General features: G+C 44.6%; 1 protein-coding gene across 1 annotated transcript in view; it reads right to left on the bottom strand.

Annotated features, from left to right (window-relative positions):
* The window catches only part of LOC144818610 (adipocyte plasma membrane-associated protein-like), a 113,348-nt gene that overhangs the window by 49,286 nt on the left and 46,173 nt on the right, over positions 1–17,889 (bottom strand). Inside the window, exon 3 of the mRNA XM_078676210.1 lies at positions 3,433–3,554. Coding sequence (XP_078532336.1) covers positions 3,433–3,554 — 122 coding nt within the window. The remainder of the gene's footprint in view (positions 1–3,432; positions 3,555–17,889) is intronic.

The raw sequence follows: 17,889 nt of genomic DNA, 5'->3' as shown, positions 1-17,889 counted from the left end.
ATTATTTGGACTGTTCCACCTACCACCATGCCCTTTCCAAACTGGACATTTAAAATGCTACCACTAGCCGAAGGCCCTTGAGAGGTCTACATGAGTCTTTACACATAGGCACCATCTCAGGCAGTTCGACGTGCTTGTCTTATCTTTAGAAAATGGTTTCAATCATGTAGCGCGGTCACACCTGATTGGTAGTCGTTGAGTGTTCAATTGTTTCCCAGGTGTGAGAAAAAAATTCATAGTGCCAACTGCATTCAGCGGCTTAGCAATGCAGGATTAGCCCAACACAGACCAGCAGTGGTACAGGGCCTCGCTGGTATGGACGCAAGTGACGACGAGTGTGTGAGTTACTGAAGAACGGCTATGGTTGCCAGGGGAACGTTTATAAGCTTGGTGGTGAGGGACCTAACAAGGTAGGCTTAAGTTAATAACCACTTTAATGGAGACTTCCAATTCCTGGAGAGGTGTGAATTCCAGGAAGAATAGTAGCACAACAGCTATGCACCTTGATGGAAACAGATGGGGCCAGGCTGGCATGTTTGCCCTCAGAATTTAAATTTTATCATGATGTAAAATTTCAGGTTATGAGTGCTGCTGGAAGAAGTTCTTTGTTCTCCTGAGATTTACCTGCTTTTTAATTGATGGGTTAGTTGGGAATTCCTTCATTTACAATGAAGTGTTCTGCCATACTTTTTCATCTGATGAAAATCATTTGTTAAACAGTTGTTTGTCTGTTAGAAGGCTAGATAAGGGTCACCCTATCAAAGGAACAGAAAATTGTACATGGGATCTATCTCTGTCTGGCCAGCTAGTACAGATGCTCTAAAACTCATATTGCTGTAGTCATTGACAATGGATTCGTTTTTCCAGGTTTCTGTGAGAATGTCCCAGCATCCTAGCTGTTTAGAATTGTTAACAAGACAGTCTATGACTGCAAAATGATAGAGAATGTAGTATGTCCATGAAAGCAACATTTATTAAGAGATTTTAAGTTTGGAATTTCAGTAGAACAAGAGCTAAAAACTGTGATAACCTGAATGTTTTGGTTATTCCTTTATCTGAGTGAAACCCACATTGTCAAGGTCTTGAATGATTTCTGGGCACATGTGTTGGGATGAGTTGTTTTACGTCTGGGAGAAATTTTATTTACGACGGTATAAATGTTGGTAATTTGCCTATCGAAATTCATGCAAAATTACTTAAGTAATGCTATTATGCTACCTTGCATTATTTCAGGAAGAGATTTTATCCCAAGATGCACCATTCAGATATTTTAACAGGAACGGCATTTCAGGTAGATATTTTACTCGAGCAGAATGTTCATGTAATTTATGAGTGTGAAATTCTAAGTAAATGTTTTACCTGACTTGACCGTTTGGGTAATTTTTGAGGGTAAAACTACAAATCTAAAAGCAAAAACAACAATTGATGGACGGAATGTTGCACAATGGCAAAACATTCACCCCCAGTCACAGATCTGGGTTTAATCCATCGTTATTTTGCTCACCACACCACCCCAGTTCAGACACGGCAAAATGCAAGTCAGTCTTGACCCTGTGCCTCATGGGAACAGTCCAGCCCGAACTGCCAAGCCAGGTCTTCCCTGGACCGGAATCAAGCATCCTAAGACCCGTGTCTGGCTATCAGCCGTCATCAGCCAGGATAGCGTGATTCCAGTGGCATGGAGAGCATGGGACTCACGTCTGGGGTGACAAATGCAAAAACAACAATGATGTGGGCTGAAAGCCCGAAACCGGTCCTTGGATGCTTGTTTCCAGACCAGGGAGGACCTGGCTTGACAGTTGGGGCTGGACTGTTCCCATGGGGCACAGGGTCAAGACTGATTTGCATATGGCTGGGTTCAAACTGGAATGGCATGGTGAGCAAAAAAACGATGGATTTAGGCCCAGATCTCTGTACTGGGGTGAATGTATGACATTGTTCTGCATTCTTTCCATCACCTGTTTTTGCAAAACTACAAATCTGTCAGAGGGTGGTAAAGTACTGAATGCAAGAGAACAGAAAACAACTCAGGATTATACTATTGAGTCGAATGTTTACCTGAATGGCTAGTTGAGTAATGTGTTGAGTACACAGTGCATTTCTCGTAACTATGCATCATTTAGCAAAACTGAGCTGCAGCAAATTATGTGAATTTCACACACCTGTTGTCATCCCAGACCCTCATTTCGTAGAAGATGAAGGTCCACTTAGAGTCGAAGAGTGTGTACTCTGCTTGACCAAATATATTCCACAGAGAAGGACATATGGCCAAAGTCATTAATAACACTGTGACCACCGTTGGTCTTATCACAACCACCATTCATGCAAAACTGGAGGACATCATAGCCCAAACACACATCAGTTGCACTGCGCTCGCTACTCCTGTTCCAGCAATGGGGCCGTGCATAACGGATGTTGAGTTTGGCATCGGTGCCTACATGGAGACCGTACACAAGGAAACATTCAGCTGTGTGGTCATCCTTTCGCCCGAATCAGAGCAACGCTAGCACTGCGAGTTGCAGTCACTTTTAAAAAACGAAAAATGTGGGTAGCATCGGACTTCCAGTCCAAGCGGTCACCTGTGCGTATCTGCCAGCCATACCAATGGCTGTCATCAGGTGGGTATATCTTATATGTGAAAGATCTGCCTTGCTGTGCATTAATTCCAGGTTATCCTATGAGTAAAATGGGTGGTACTCTCAAGCGCAGTACATAAACCAAGATGTTTTATTGGCTTTATCTGTGATGGGAAGATTAACAAGCTACAAAACAGTTGAGGAAATTAACGATTCTTTCAAGCACATTTAATTTAATTTGATGAACTTTGTCTTCCCTCTAAAAAGACGGTGTTTGGATATTTGTGTACCAGCAGACAAAGATATACTGCACTGGGATTAACTACCCAAGGAAGGCCCTTATTACTATTCAAGAATAAAAACAATTTACAAGATACATTACAGTCAACACCAATCTAGAATACTTCATACACCACTATTTACGGTATGTCTTTTTACAGTAACGTCAAAAGTGACAATTCACAAAGAACATTGCAATGTTTCTTTTCACTGACATGCTTTGGACACCCCCTCTCACCCTATTAACACTTCGATCTACGTCTTTCAGAATAGGTTGAGTGAACTAATAAGGATGGGTCTGGGCAGATTGGGGTCTCAATTAGCCACCATTTCAATTACTGAAAGCAATGAAAATATCTGGGTGAAACTTTGGGGATAAATGAAGAGGTACTCTGTGTCCCACTTGTAACACTAAGGTGTATGTACCTCATCCAGGCCCAACTACCACAAGTGTTACTATTACCCGGGGTATTGGTAACTTCGCTGTATCAAGTTAAAGGCCTCAATTCTGGGAACCTTGCTATGAGGCCCATACTTCAATCAGCATCATTTGTGTCCATGTCTGTTTCTGGATTACCTGTTTCGTCAGCAGTGAAGGATTCTGGGCCTTTGAGGAGCCCTTCGAAGAGTCTCTGGCCTCGGCTCAGCTTTGTATTTACCAGTAAAGGTCCGACAAGAGCAGGTGGGGGCCTCTCGAATCTGCACAGAATGATTAAAAATCAGTAAATTATGGGTGAGACATGCACACACAGATGCTCTTTTCACAGCACCTTAAAGAAATGTCCGACTTATTACATATTATGTCCTCCTTTTCAGCTAAGAATGTCCTATTAGGAAATAGATATCCTGACACCAGTTCCTTTGTAAAGTAGACAGGCAATGGGAAGGGTAAATTAAAGTATATTTTTCTTTCTAAACATTGCTTCTCTGAGGAGAAACATGACTATCTGAAAAAAAGCTTATGAAAAACACAGGGAAAGATGGGAGATCAAAATATACTATTAAACTTACAATGGCTTAACTTCCTTAAGTCAACAAAATAAGTAAAACAAATTGGTATTAAAGATTCATAAATGTGGCAACACGCATAAGACCACTGCGGTCTGTGGGCTAGGCCTGACGTGTCCAGACCAAGTTTAATTAAAGCCACTGAGCCGCACTCCACGGGGGCGACAGGTTATGAGAAATACTTCCAGTGCCTTCTTCTATTTCCTGTGTAGGTATAAACTGAGTGCCCATTTCAGTTCCACACGTGGAAACCCACAGTGATGGTGAGAATAGATGAAAAATGTACCATTCCAGACGCAGAGTCCAAATGACAGGCTTGTGGGCTCTCTACCTACATATCCAGCGTAGGAAGAAGATGAATCAATCTTTTCCTGACACTCTAATTATCAATGGAAATGTGTTGAGAAAAGCTCCTAGAAAACATGTCTTACTGTAGCAGATGGAGGGTCCCATCATGATGATCAGATGCAAAGGAGTTCCCATTCTCTCTGTCCTCCTCTGGAACCACGGGCCCAGAGATAGGAGGGGGGAAAGCGAGGATAGGAGGGGTGTGAAGTAAATGTGCCTGCAGAGATTTTTTTAAAGAGATCACCACCTTGATGTGTGGGTCACCTGAGTGTACAGATCCTGGGAAACACGAGTGAACAGCTGGGACATAATTGGTCTTGAAACCAACAAATAAGGAAACAACATCTGAGTTTTGACAATACACCAACAACAAACTCAACTGCAGCTCAGATAAATAATCCTGCAGAGGGAATGCCACCCAAAGTGTGGGTAACTTAAGAAGGTGCCGGGTTGGCAGAATGTGCAGGTGGTTGAGCCCTCCTTGAATAGCCCTCCCTGCTGTGGGAGGTCTAGGAAAAGCCAAGTGCCTGCAAGTTTATTGTTGCTGGAAATGTATAAGTGCAAGAAAGTGCATTAGGGAGAGTCTGCTTAACAAATGAACACAAACCTACGATAAATGCAGGCAGGCCTCAAATGAAGAGGGCATAGTCAGTAGGCAGCAGCTCAGAGCAGAGATCTGCAAAATTGAATCAGCAAATCTGGTACTAGCACAATGTATAACATGGGCAGTGCAGGAAAATATAATAACCATTGCTACTTGTAAAAATGCCAGTGCGTGCAGGAAAAAATAAATTATTATAGTAAATGATAGGAGGGCAAAGTAAGTTAGATTAGATATACAAAGAGTATTCAATACACTCTATACACTGTGCTAGGACCTTGAAAGGAATTCTGTCAGAAATAACATGGAGAAAGGTGGGTTGGGGGGCAGCACATAGCTTCAGCACAGGCGAGTACAAGGCCTGGAAGCATAGGCATGCCTGACTTAGCACACTTAGTTTGATGGTCAAAAGCAGGCCTTTAGAGCTCATTCACTGAGTGGGTTGTGCGAGTGGTCCGCACAGGACCAGGCCAGAAAAAGATGCGGCCAGGCAAAGGGACCAGAGATTCCACCTACCTGTGGTCAGGCCAACTGCAAGTAATGTTCCAGTCTTCAGAAAAGAAGGCCCAGGATTGAACCAACCCTAACAGAGTGCCTTGGTTATCACCCAGATGAACAATAGTTACTTACCTGTAAACTGTGGTTGTCCAGTATTGGTGTCTTTCATAGATTCACATGCTTGAATATCCCCGTCGTCGAAGCGGGAGTCCCACGGTACACAAAAATAGCAGTCATATATGCATGTATACATGAAAATTATAATAAATAAATATATACATACATATAATGCAATAAATTGTAAATTCTAAAAGTACCATAGAACATGATGGATAGAAGATGGATTATCCTGTGGTTCCGTTCATGACAGACGGCCACCGGGAACACACAGAGGAGGGATACCGATTAATAGCTCACCACTAACCAGGAAGCACACCCGTCTTCCATGGTTTTCTTCTTTATGGATCCCCTCCCGGTTTTCGTAGTTTACATGACTTAATTCAGAGGCCCTGCACCAGGAAATCTCTGATACCACTAAGAAACAGACGTCACTAGTCGATTAGCACGTGACTTTATTTTCGGAACCACAGGATAATCCATCCGTTTGCAACTAAATTTCTTAAAATTCTACTACTCCTAGTGACAGCATCTCGCCAATTTACCTAAAGGGTACACCGCTATAAGGCCCAGACCTCGCTCAACCCCATCGTAAGGGTTGACTCTAAGCCCTGAAGAGTCGTGTTGACTCAACGGCACACGACGAAACACGTGTCGGCTGACTGTTATTTCTCAAGTCTGGACCCATTAAAACTCAATCCTGCTGGGACAGGATTCACACCAAAGGATCTGCTTCTATGTTACTTTTTGTGTTGTATATCATCAATCAATTGAATTGTGAAACTTTATTTGTGGTTGCGAGAGCTTAGCTGTTCATATGACAAGCAGGGCTGTTACACTCAAAGCACAGTGATAATACTAGCGGTCCCACTCTACTAGTTTCTAAAGTAGATGTTGGGAAAGACAGCCTACACACAGCCCAAAATAGACTTGCTGCTAGGACTTTCGAGAAAAAGATGATGTCTTGGGCAGGCTAGCATCTACACCAAGGCCTCACCTTTGAAACCAATTTCAGGGCACCAGATATCAACTGGGAGCAAATATGGGATTAGGGCAATAATAGAAGCTGTAAGATGAGGGGCAGTCTTTCTACCAGGGATTGCTTAGTCTGTATACAGGCCACTGTGCAGGGACCACTTGAGAGAATCAATAATCTTAACTAATTTCATGGCCCATGCCAATCAAAAGGCCAGCACAGCATTTTTTAAACTACGCTTGATAAGGAAGATTCTCCCTTTCCTTCCAAAAAATGTAGGCAAAACTCTGGTCAGTTCTCTGGTCCTATCAGCATTGGATTACTGTAATGGACTGTTCTCCAATGCCCAAGTTAGGGTCATCAAGAAAATGCAAACAATCCAAAATGCTGCAGCCAGACTTCTTTCAGATACTCCCAGATTCAAGCCAATAGCCGAGACCTTGAGAAGTTTTCACTGGCTCCCTGTTAGGAACAGAATTAAATTTAAAACATTATGTATTGTCTACAAATCGCTACATCATCAAGCACCCCAATTTTTCAGAGACCACCTCGTTCCTTACGCCCCCCGCGAACACTTCGTTCAACAACACAGAATGATTTGGTGGTACCTCGGACCAAGCTGGTCAACTGGGGAGACCGACGCTTCCTGGTCACTGCCCCAAAGCTGTGGAACACTCTCCCGCAATCTATAAGATCCTGCCCAACCCTCATCTCTTTCAGGAAGAAACTGAAAACTTGGTTATTTAGTCTCTAATAATTTAACAGAGTAGCACAGGACAGCAAACAAATGTACAGCGCCGAGACGCCTGCGGGCAATTGTTCGCGCTTAACAAATGTTAAAAAATAAATAAATAAATAAGAGTTCAACAAAGGCAATGGTCATCTAGGGTTCTCTGAGCTACTTCTGACAACCAGGCTTGGTCCCTTAAAGTGTAGATGGCTTCTTCTTTTGTTCTGGCTCCTCTTAAAAAGATAGACCGAAAGTAAAGATTTTTTCCCATCTCACCAGACTCTTTAACAGCAGTTACAAGTAGGCTGGACGATTTTGGACCAGAGAGCACCCTCAACGCAGCCTGCATCAGGAGGCAGTTGACCTCAGGCTGAAGAGATCCCGTTTTCGCAACGAGTCCACAGCTACGCGAAAACAAATGGTACACCCTTAATCACTCTACAAGTACCTGGCAGCAGGCTGAGAGGTCACCCCAGGCCTGACAACAAGAGCTCAGCAGTAGTACTTCCACCAGCACACATGCTCTAAAACAGTAAAAAAAAAATAGGCGCACCTGGCAGATATGGCTGTCTTCAGGTATATCTTCAGCATGACATAGACAGTAAGAAAAAGTGAATTCTACACCAGTGGGTTCCAAGCTTAGCAAATCAATCGCATTCTATTAGCCAGAGTGCCAGCATCCTACATTTGTTCTTGCCATTGGGAACCAATCAGAGTTTGGCACCTGTCCCCTTTACCTCTCCAGGTCTGAAATGAATGGGATCTAAACAGATAAAGGCTAAACCCAGATTATATTTCAAGTATTTCTAGTCCCTTTGTTAGAGTATTTTTGAGTGAAAAAGGGATTTGTAACTCTCTCACCTGCACTGTATCGAATGGACCTTACAAGTTGTTATGATTATGTTTTTTTCTCTTCTAGGGATCAAGCCCCCTTTTAACTTATACATGTTAATCATTTAAAAATGAATGTGTGTAATTCATATTGAATGCCCATCTGCTTTATGTCAATTTTCTTTGCAACGTGATAAATCTGCTTGAATATATTCTCAGTATTTAATCTGATCGGACTGTTCTGTTCTAAATAACGTATTAAGTTGTGAACAATGTCTTATGTAAAGCTGATAACATGTCTTGTTGTTTGTTATTGTTCAAGACAAGTAAAAAGTCCACCAGGTTACTTTTTCTAATGTTTAGCCTGAAAACTCAACAATGGCTAAAAAAGGTTATATATTATTGCTGTTAACAGCCAAGCTGCCAGCACAAGAAGCGAATAGCAGGCTCTGCTATTGTATTGATCTTAAAGCCTTATTGTTCAAATAGGTATGCAGGTGAAAACCGTCTCTGAAACTCAATTTAGGTTTCACTTCTAGTGCTAAGATTAGCTTAGTAAATAGAAAAATGCGGGTGGGATGGTTATAAAGTTACACAGCAAATAAGTTGGAAGTAGGTTTTGTTTGTTGGTAAAAAATTGCTACTACCCTTCTGTTTATCTTTATTGTGGTTTCAGTTCCTAGCGTGTGCACTAGAATAAGATTTTGATTTTAAAGTAAATCTTTAAAATATATCCATTGTTTCCTACTGTTATAATGTGTGTTGTTCCTTAATAAAAGAGGGTTTGGATTCCACTACTTATCCCTGTGACTTCTCACAGGATTGATCGTAATCTGAAACACATCTCATTCAAATATTGCTCAGTGCGTTATAGGAAGTTTGCATTGGCACACTGACTAAGTGCCTGATCATGACTTTGGAGGTGTGACAGCGGGCCAGCGCTCCACTGCCACACCGCCAAAGCCGTACTGAGATCGCCCGCCTGATTAGGAGTTTTATCCTGGTCTGGCAGGCTATGCTGTGGCAGTCCCATACTGCCTTAGTGTCAGGGGGTTCCTGTCTGCCCGGGGCAGGGCGAGGACTTTAATACATGTTCCTTTCCGCCCCGAGTGCAGGACGCCCACGGCCCTTTTAATGCCACCTGGGCTTTCCCAGAGGTGGGAACGACGGCGGTGACGTCATCGTCCTTCGTCCAATTCGGAGCCAAGGAGGAGTTCATAGCTTTCTACCCGGAAGAAGATGGCGCGAAAGTAGAAGCCGGAGAGGGAGCAGAGAAGGAGTCGACCAGCGTTGCTACTGAGGCGCCTGGGAATAAGGAGAACGAAGAGTCGGAAGACGCTCAGCCCACGGAAACCAGAACGCCAGGAGGCCACCGAGAACACGAGCCGCCCAGCCGCACTTCTGGAGAAGTGTGGCTAAACAAGGTACGGGCCCGAATAAGGGGACTCGTCTTTTCACGGGGAGGGAGTGGGTAGGGGTGGTTGAGGGAGGTCACGGGACAGGGCTGTGTTTGGTATCATTAGTCGCTAACCCCACCCCCCCGAGCACACACAGACGCCTATATCACTTGTTGCTGTGTTTTTGGTGAGAGTCCCTGGTGATCCCCTCACTCCCCGCCCCCCTTCTTCCAGACCCGGAACTCAGGTGAAAGTAGTAACCCAGGGTCTTTTCTTTTCTTTTGCTTGTCCTAACGTGAGCGCTCCTACGGACCCCTGACGGAAAGGACCATAAAGACAAGGAACGCAGCAGGAAGGACTTCCACCCCAGTTTACTAAGACCTACACTACCACCTGCTCTGTTATATAAGGAGGATGATATTATCTTGACTGGCTATTGTACTACTGAAATAAAGAAGTACCGCCTAGAAAGATATACCAGTGCAGTCTTGATTATCTTCTAAGACCCCCCCTCCTCTTCCACCTATCACAAGTGGCGAGCCAGATAGGAGTTTATTTTTGGGGAGAACCGACATCTGATAAAAGATGGAAACCCTCATTCAGCAAATGAAGGAGGGCCAGGATAAACTCGAGTGGGCCATAGGACAGACCTCCAGCCAGGCTGAAGCAGACCGCACAGCCTTCACCGCTGCCATACAGACTCAATCTGACAATTTACTGAAGCTAGCTGAGGGCCAAACCCAACTCATGGCAGTCCTAGGACAAGGGAGAACTAATGCCCCTCCACCAGGAACGGTCGTACCTCTCCAGAAGTTCACACCCGGGGACGATCCTTTAGCATTCTTTTTGAATTTTAAAATGGCTGCTAGGGCCAGTGCTTGGCCCGGGGATAGGTGGCCTTTTTACCTCGCCCCTCTTTTAACTGGGGAGGCACAAGCCGCATACCAGATGGTCAACAAAGATGGCACCACCGCCTATGCCGTAGTGAAACAATATATCCTAGACCGTCTGGGTGTTGATGAGGAGACACATAGGTTGAAATTTCGACAAGAACGGGGAACTCTAGGAGACCTTCCCAAGACTCTCTTTTACAAGTTAAAAGCAGCAGCTGACTTGTGGCGCAAACCACAAGAAGGGAACATGGAAGAGGTGATGAATAAAATATACCTTGAACAGTTTATAGAGTCTCTGCCGTACGGGACCCAACGCTGGTTAAAACAACATGCTGGGTTAACCCTCGACCAGGCTATTGAAATGGCTACTTCGTATGCCCGCGCACAAGGGCGACCCCCCCGTAAAAGAACAAGAAAAAATCAACAAAAACATACCAGGAAAACCAGACAAGAAATACGTAAAGATACCACTAGAACCTCCACGACCACGATTCCCTAGGTCTGACCTGCCACCAACTCCAGGCCCCCAATGTTATGACTGTGGGGAGTGGGGTCACATAGCACGGTATTGCCGGAAAAAAGAAGAGGAACCTATGGATGTGAGCTACGCCCCCGTTCTCTTCTATACGCTCAGGAAACGGGTACAGTATTCTACGTGAGTGTGGTCATCAACGGGAGGGTGGTTAGAGCTTTACTTGATTCTGGTTGTAAACATTCAGTAGTAAGGCAGGAGTTAGTCCGCCCTCTTATATCATGTCCCGAAAACCGTTCACAGTAGGTGTGTCCATGGGGACGTTAAGGAATATCCATTAGCTAAAATAACCCTCTGTAGTGCCTCAGGGAATGAGACAGAGGTAGCGGTTGGGGTTTTAGCTACACTTCCTGAACCGGTGATTATCGGAACCGATAATCCAGGTTTTATCCCCTTCATGTCTGATGCTATACAAAACACACCTCTTGACAACCTTCTTACCTCAGAACCGTGGGCTCGGGATACACATTTCAGAAAGGCACAACTAAACGATGCCTCTCTCACCAACGCATGGCAAATAGCTCGCTCAGATCAGGACCCTTTCAATAGGTCTTATCCCACCTTTATCGAAAAACAGGGGCTATTTTACAGACTGGCCAAACCCGACGCGATTCCCCAACTCCTGGTACCCATAGGCTTCAGAGACCAAATATTGTTTTTTGCACACGCACATTTACTAGCGGGACATTCAGGCACAGAAAAGACAGGGCAAGCCATTCTACAGCACTTCTTTTGGCCGGGGGTATATGCGCAAATCCAACGCTATTGCCAGGAATGTCACATCTGTCAGCGACGTAACCCCTATGTTCCTCCTGCTGTGCCCCTGAATCCCCTGCCTATCATAGGAAAACCATTCGATAGGTTGGGGATGGACCTCATAGGCCCCTTGCCTAGGTCGGCTCGGGGGCACCAGTATGCCTTAGTCTTAGTAGACTATGCCACTCGCTACCCGGAGGCTTTTCCCCCCCAGGCAGCTACCTCATCTGCCATTGCCCAAAAACTCGTTGAGGTCTTCTCTAGGATGGGTTTTCCTCGCGAGATCATTACTGATCTGGGTACGCCTTTTGTGTCCCGTTTAATGAGGCAGGTCTGTAACAAACTCCGGATTACTCATATTAAAACCTCAGTTTACCATCCCCAGACGGATGGACTGGTTGAGCGTTATAATGGGAGCTTAAAGCTCACCCTGAAGAAACTTCTGTCTGGGGACGGTAAAAACTGGGATCAATTATTACCATTGGCCCTTTTTCTCCTTCGCAGCCAAAAACAAGCCAGCTTAGGCGCATCTCCTTTTGAGTTGTTATTCGGACGGAGTACGAGAACTCTGTTGGAGATAACCAAAGACAGTTGGGAAAAAGAGGGAGCCCAGGAGGCTGAAGCTTTGCTAGACTATACCCGACAACTTCAAACCAGGCTCCATAAGCTTAGAACCATGGCTCATGACCATCTAGCCATAGCCCAAACAAAACAAAAAACATTCTATGACAAAGGCAAGAAGTGGAGGGAGCTTGATGTTGGTGAGTGGGCCTTATTCCTATTACCCACGTCTACACATAAATTAAAAAAAGAATGGCAAGGCCCCTTCAAAATCGTTAAAAAGATCGGCAAAACCACATATCTCCTACAAGTTAAGGGTACCAAGACGCAAATGTACCACATAAACGTATTAAAAAAGTGGCTGGGAAAACCTCCTCAAGCGGTCCATACCCTTACCACTACCACACACATGGTTTATGACACTCCCATCAACCCCGATTTAACTGATGCACAACGAAAAGAGATCCTGTCTATTCTTCTCCGTTACTCAGACATCTTCTCAGACCAACCAGGGAAAACACAGATAGCGGTGCATTCCATTCCTACTCCTCCCGGGACGGTGGTTAAACAAAAACCCTACCGTGTCCCCGAAGCCAGACGACGTGCCTTCCAAGATGAGATCAATCAAATGCTGCGGTCTGGTGTGATAGTACCGTCACACAGTAATTGGTGTTCACCAGTGGTTCGCGTTCCAAAACCAGAAGGCAGCATTCGGTTTGGTATCGATTTTAGAGAAGTGAATAGGGTGTCCAAACAAGATGCATATCCACTCCCTCGTGTGGATGAATTGCTAGAGCGCCTTGGTGAGGCTCGTTATATCACCACTATAGACCTCACCAAGGGGTATTAGCAGATTCCCCTAAACCCTGCAGACCAAGAGAAAACAGCCTTCTCTACACCCTGTGGACATTACTACTTCACTGTTCTCCCGTTCGGATTGCACGGCGCTCTGGCGACTTTCCAAAGGGCTATGGATACAGTGTTGTCACCCCACCACCAATATTTTTCCGCTTACCTGGACGATATTGTCGTTTTCAGTAAGACGTGGGAAGACCATACAAAACACCTTGAGAACATCCTTACCAGTCTTAGAGCTACAGGGTTCCACATAAATGCCCAAAAGTCTCGGATTGCCTTTAGGAAGGTAAAATATCTAGGGTATGTCTTGGGTAATGGAATGATAGAACCTCAAACAGAAAAAGTTAAGGCCATCCTAAATGTCCCCTATCCTAAAACCAAGAGGGATCTGAGAGCATTCCTAGGCCTTGTGGGATACTATAGAAGGTTCATTGCTCAATTCGCTAATATGGCCGGACCCCTAACTGATCTATTGAAAAAATCATAATCCTCTTCCAGGCTACCAGCCCCCACTCCCAAAGAAACTAATGCTTTTCAGGCCTTAAAATCTATCCTCACTACCGCACCGGTATTGGTCTCCCCAGATTTTCAAAAACCCTTCATCCTCCAGACGGATGCCTCTGGAGTAGGGATTGAGGCTGTTCTTTCACAGGACGACAAGGAAGGTCTTGAAAGGCCGATACTTTACATCAGCAGAAAACTATTCCCTCGAGAGGTTGCCTACTCTACTATCGAGAAGGAATGTCTGGCAGTTCTCTGGGGGGTGGACAAGCTCAGGTACTATCTCGAGGGAAGACCCTTCATTTTGTACACGGACCATGCCCCGCTGACCTGGCTTCAAAGGAATCGCGGTCACAATGAACGCATACTCAGGTGGTTTTTGGCCCTTCAACCATTTCAAATTGAGGTCCGTCATCGAAAGGGAATGGAACAAGGGAATGCTGATTTTTGGTCTCGTTTTCCTCTTTCCCCCGATCGTGGAAATCCCGGGGGTGGGATGTGTCAGGGGGTTCCTGTCTGCCCGGGGCAGGGCGAAGATTTAATACATGTTCCTTTCCGCCCCGAGTGCAGGACGCCCACGGCCCCTTTAATGCCGCCTGGGCTTTCCCAGAGGTGGGAACAACGGCGGTGACGTCATCGTACTTCGTCCAATCCGGAGCCAAGGAGGAGTTCATAGCGTTCTACCCGGAAGGAGATGGCGGGAAAGTAGAAGCCGGAGAGGGAGCAGAGAAGGAGTCGACCAGCGTTGCTACTGAGGTGCCCGGGAATAAGGAGAACGAAGAGTCGGAAGACGCTCAGCCCACGGAAACCAGAACGCCAGGAGGCCACCGAGAACACGAGCCGCCCAGCCGCACTTCTGGAGAAGTGTGGCTAAACAAGGTACGGGCCCGAATAAGAGGACTCGTCTTTTCACGGGGAGGGAGTGGGTAGGGGTGGTTGAGGGAGGTCACGGGACGGGGCTGTGTTTGGTATCATTAGTCGCTAACCCCCCCGAGCACACACTGAGGCGCCTATATCACTTGTTGCTGTGTTTTTGGTGAGAGTCCCTGGTGATCCCCTCACTCCCCGCCCCCCTTCTTCCAGACCCAGAACTCAGGTGAAAGTAGTAACCCAGGGTCTTGTCTTTTCTTTTGCTTGTCCTAATGGGAGCGCTCCTACGGACCCCTGACAGAAAGGACCATAAAGACAAGGAACGCAGCAGGAAGGACTTCCACCCCAGTTTACTAAGACCTACACTGCCACATGCTCTGTTATATAAGGAGGATGATATTATTTTGACTGGCTATTGTACTACTGAAATAAAGAAGTACCGCCTAGAAAGATATACCAGTGCAGTCTTGTTTATCTTCTAAGACCCCCCTCCTCTTCCACCTATCACACTTAGAAAGGCACCACAATGGGAACCCCAAAGCCAGTTCCTGTATGGCCTGGCTTGGTAATTTTATGCCATGCAGGAATTGGGGGGTGAATGCATACATGGGGCTCACCATGTCCCCCCTGTGTGCATAACGATGGCTCTCAGGCACCAGGGGGCCGTGTAGGGCCCCCTTAGTTTCCTCACTGCAACAGTTTTCATGGCAGTGAGCCCGCCACCAAAACTGTGTCTGTGAGGTAACCGAGGATATGCTTGGCAGAGCCGCCGCAGCAGCACTACCAGCATATTGCTGGGCAGCCAGACCACTGCTCCACCACCGAAGGATCAACGTTCCCCGGCGGTTGCAGCAGTCCTGTGGTGGTGGGACCAGTTTACACCAGCCAACCGCCTATTTGGCAGTCCAATGGACAGCCAAACTCGTAATCAGCCCCTTAGTCTATAATGTCCGGGAACCTGGAAAAAAACGTTTTGGGCCATGTTCTACAGGATGATCTGAAGAGAAACACTGTGCAGTTCACTGAGCCAAGCAGCACATTCCCTATTTTAAATCCATTAGCCACTTGAGGCCTAGCCATACTTAAATATTTGTGAAACACTACTACAGTAGTGAGCTTCTCAGATGTTGTATTGGAGGGTACAGGCACACAGGTGTATGCTGGTACTGCACCTTATACAGAAAATGTTCCAATAGCACTGCAGATGATCACCAGGGGAGTTAATGTGGTCACTGAATAGACAAGCAACGATGCTGACCATCAGAAATGTACAGAAATATTACAATATAGTTATTGCATTAGATTTATACCTAGAATCAATAATGGTCATGTAGCTAAGAGAAAAGAAATGTTGAATAAGGAACAAAAGGTAGCTATTTCCTGTGTCATATGCTGTAAATTATATCGCTAGGAAATAGCAGATGTAATTAATAGATACTATACATGGATATAGCTATAGTCTTCAACCAGGCTCCAGAGCTTTTGGAACAAGGAAGTGTTTTTATATGTTCATTTAAAAGATAGGTGGGCTCCAGATCTAGTAAATATAATCCAAGACCACCAAGTATGGAAAGTCAAAGCATCAGTTTATTTCCAATTAGTTGTAATGGATTTGATGGTAATAGAGATGAGGAGGTCAACAAGTTTCTTATAAGGGCTTGATAACGAGAGGATAATGCAGTTGATTTACATATGATCATGTTATATTTTAGAGTGTCAGTGATGGGAAGTATTTCATCAATACTATCCCAGCCATTTCTCCAAAATTGTAATATTACTTCATACTCAAATAAAACATGTTTTAAAGACCCCGAATTTTGTTTACAATGCCAACAAAGAGGAGAAGCAACAAGTTTAGCCTCAAATAATTTACAAGGAGTCCATTAAACAGTTATATCAAATAGAAGCATTTGTTTGCAATGAAGACACAGGAAACTACCCAGATATATTTGTTAGCCATATTTGTCTCCAATCATCCAATGAGAAATCTGTAAAAAGTTCTGTATTCCAGTAATTAGAAAGAAAATTCAGGATGGGGTCATGGATACTGTTTTGTTTGTAAAATGTGTACAGTGTGTGTGAGTAAACCGAAAAAGCTCTAATACACATTTTTTAATCAGGGTTGCGAGTTTGGGGCAATGTATTTGGAAAATAGTTAACTATAGCATTACACAGAATATCGTACGTATGGGCTTCTGCGATGAGAGTTTCAGATAATACACCTTCGTTTTCCTCCCATATTAGCAATGATCATATAGCCCAGCATGTACAGTTAACTGTTTCAAGGAACACTGACTTAGAAACTAACACAAAACTTACCTTGATGTCTCTCAAAGGTGTGCGATTGATCAGGAAAGATATTTTTGTTTGCGATTAGTCATAGAAAATAAGCCTGCCTCGTGGGGCTGAGTAAGCCACTCCCATCTAAGTCTTAGACTTTTTCCTCTCCATGCCATTTTAGTCAGCAATACTCGAACTTTAGCATTTGTATGATAACCTGGGGGTATGGCTATATGCATGAACAAATACTAATTTTTGAGCAGAACTACCACTTTAGCAAGTGTAACTCTGCCGCCCAGAGCTAGGGGTAGTTAGATTCATCGCTCTACTTTTGTGGCAAGTTATTCAGTCATCAGCCAATAACTGTCTCTAACAGCTGTTTCTATTGATGACTATATCCAGATATTTCACTCTTTCGTCCAAGTCAAAGGAAAGTGCAGCGCCATCCTAGTAGAGGTACTGGTGAGTTGAAATATCTCGGACTTGCTTCATTTGATCTGAATACGTAAGTATTTCCCAAACCTGATCACGTCCTTTATTATGTGCACTAGGTTGTCACCTGGGATTTTGACAAATTGCAGAATACACCTGCAGATAATGAGGGTAGGACCCGTTGAATAGGGAAAAGGTTACCAAACTGTGCACCATGGAACCCAGTGCCCCAACTGATTTTGGCTGGTTGTGTCGTGCTCCAAGCTGAGTGTGCACAAACAGCAAACAGATGCAGTCAATACATGGCCCACGCGCATACAAATATTGTGAAAAGAGAGAGTAGACATATCCTTGAATTGCATGCACTATTCTCCATACGATCATCTCAATTTACTTCACGGATTAAAATGGAAGTACTACAGAGTCCAGGGTTACATCTTGCAACCACCCAACACGCACCCCCGCTAAAAGAAAGTTATATAATAGGGAGAAACGGCCAATGGCCAATTGGTCAAGGAAGCCATGGGTCTAAAAAGTTTGGGAACCACTGGCATAAGCAGATGTTTTAAGTGTGATTCTGTTGGAGATACGGATATTAGAAAGTAAAGATTCAATTGCTAACAACAAAAAATGGAAATCCTAGTCGGGTTCCTCTTTAAAGAACAAAAGTTAGAGAACTGACCATTAATAAAGAGTACCGCAGACAGGGACTAGTGTAACGCCGATACCATTCTAATAAACTCATTTCTCAAATTAAATGAGGATAGTGCATGAAATGAAAGTTGCCAATGAACTTTATCGCAAACCTTTTCAGCATCTAGGGCAAAAAGGCCATAGGGTGACAC

Source organism: Lissotriton helveticus, chromosome 1_1 (assembly GCF_964261635.1).
Source record: "Lissotriton helveticus chromosome 1_1, aLisHel1.1, whole genome shotgun sequence".
Lineage (NCBI taxonomy): Eukaryota > Metazoa > Chordata > Amphibia > Caudata > Salamandridae > Lissotriton > Lissotriton helveticus.
The sequence above is the reverse complement of the archived record's forward strand: the minus strand, read 5'-3'. Positions and strand labels throughout refer to the sequence as shown.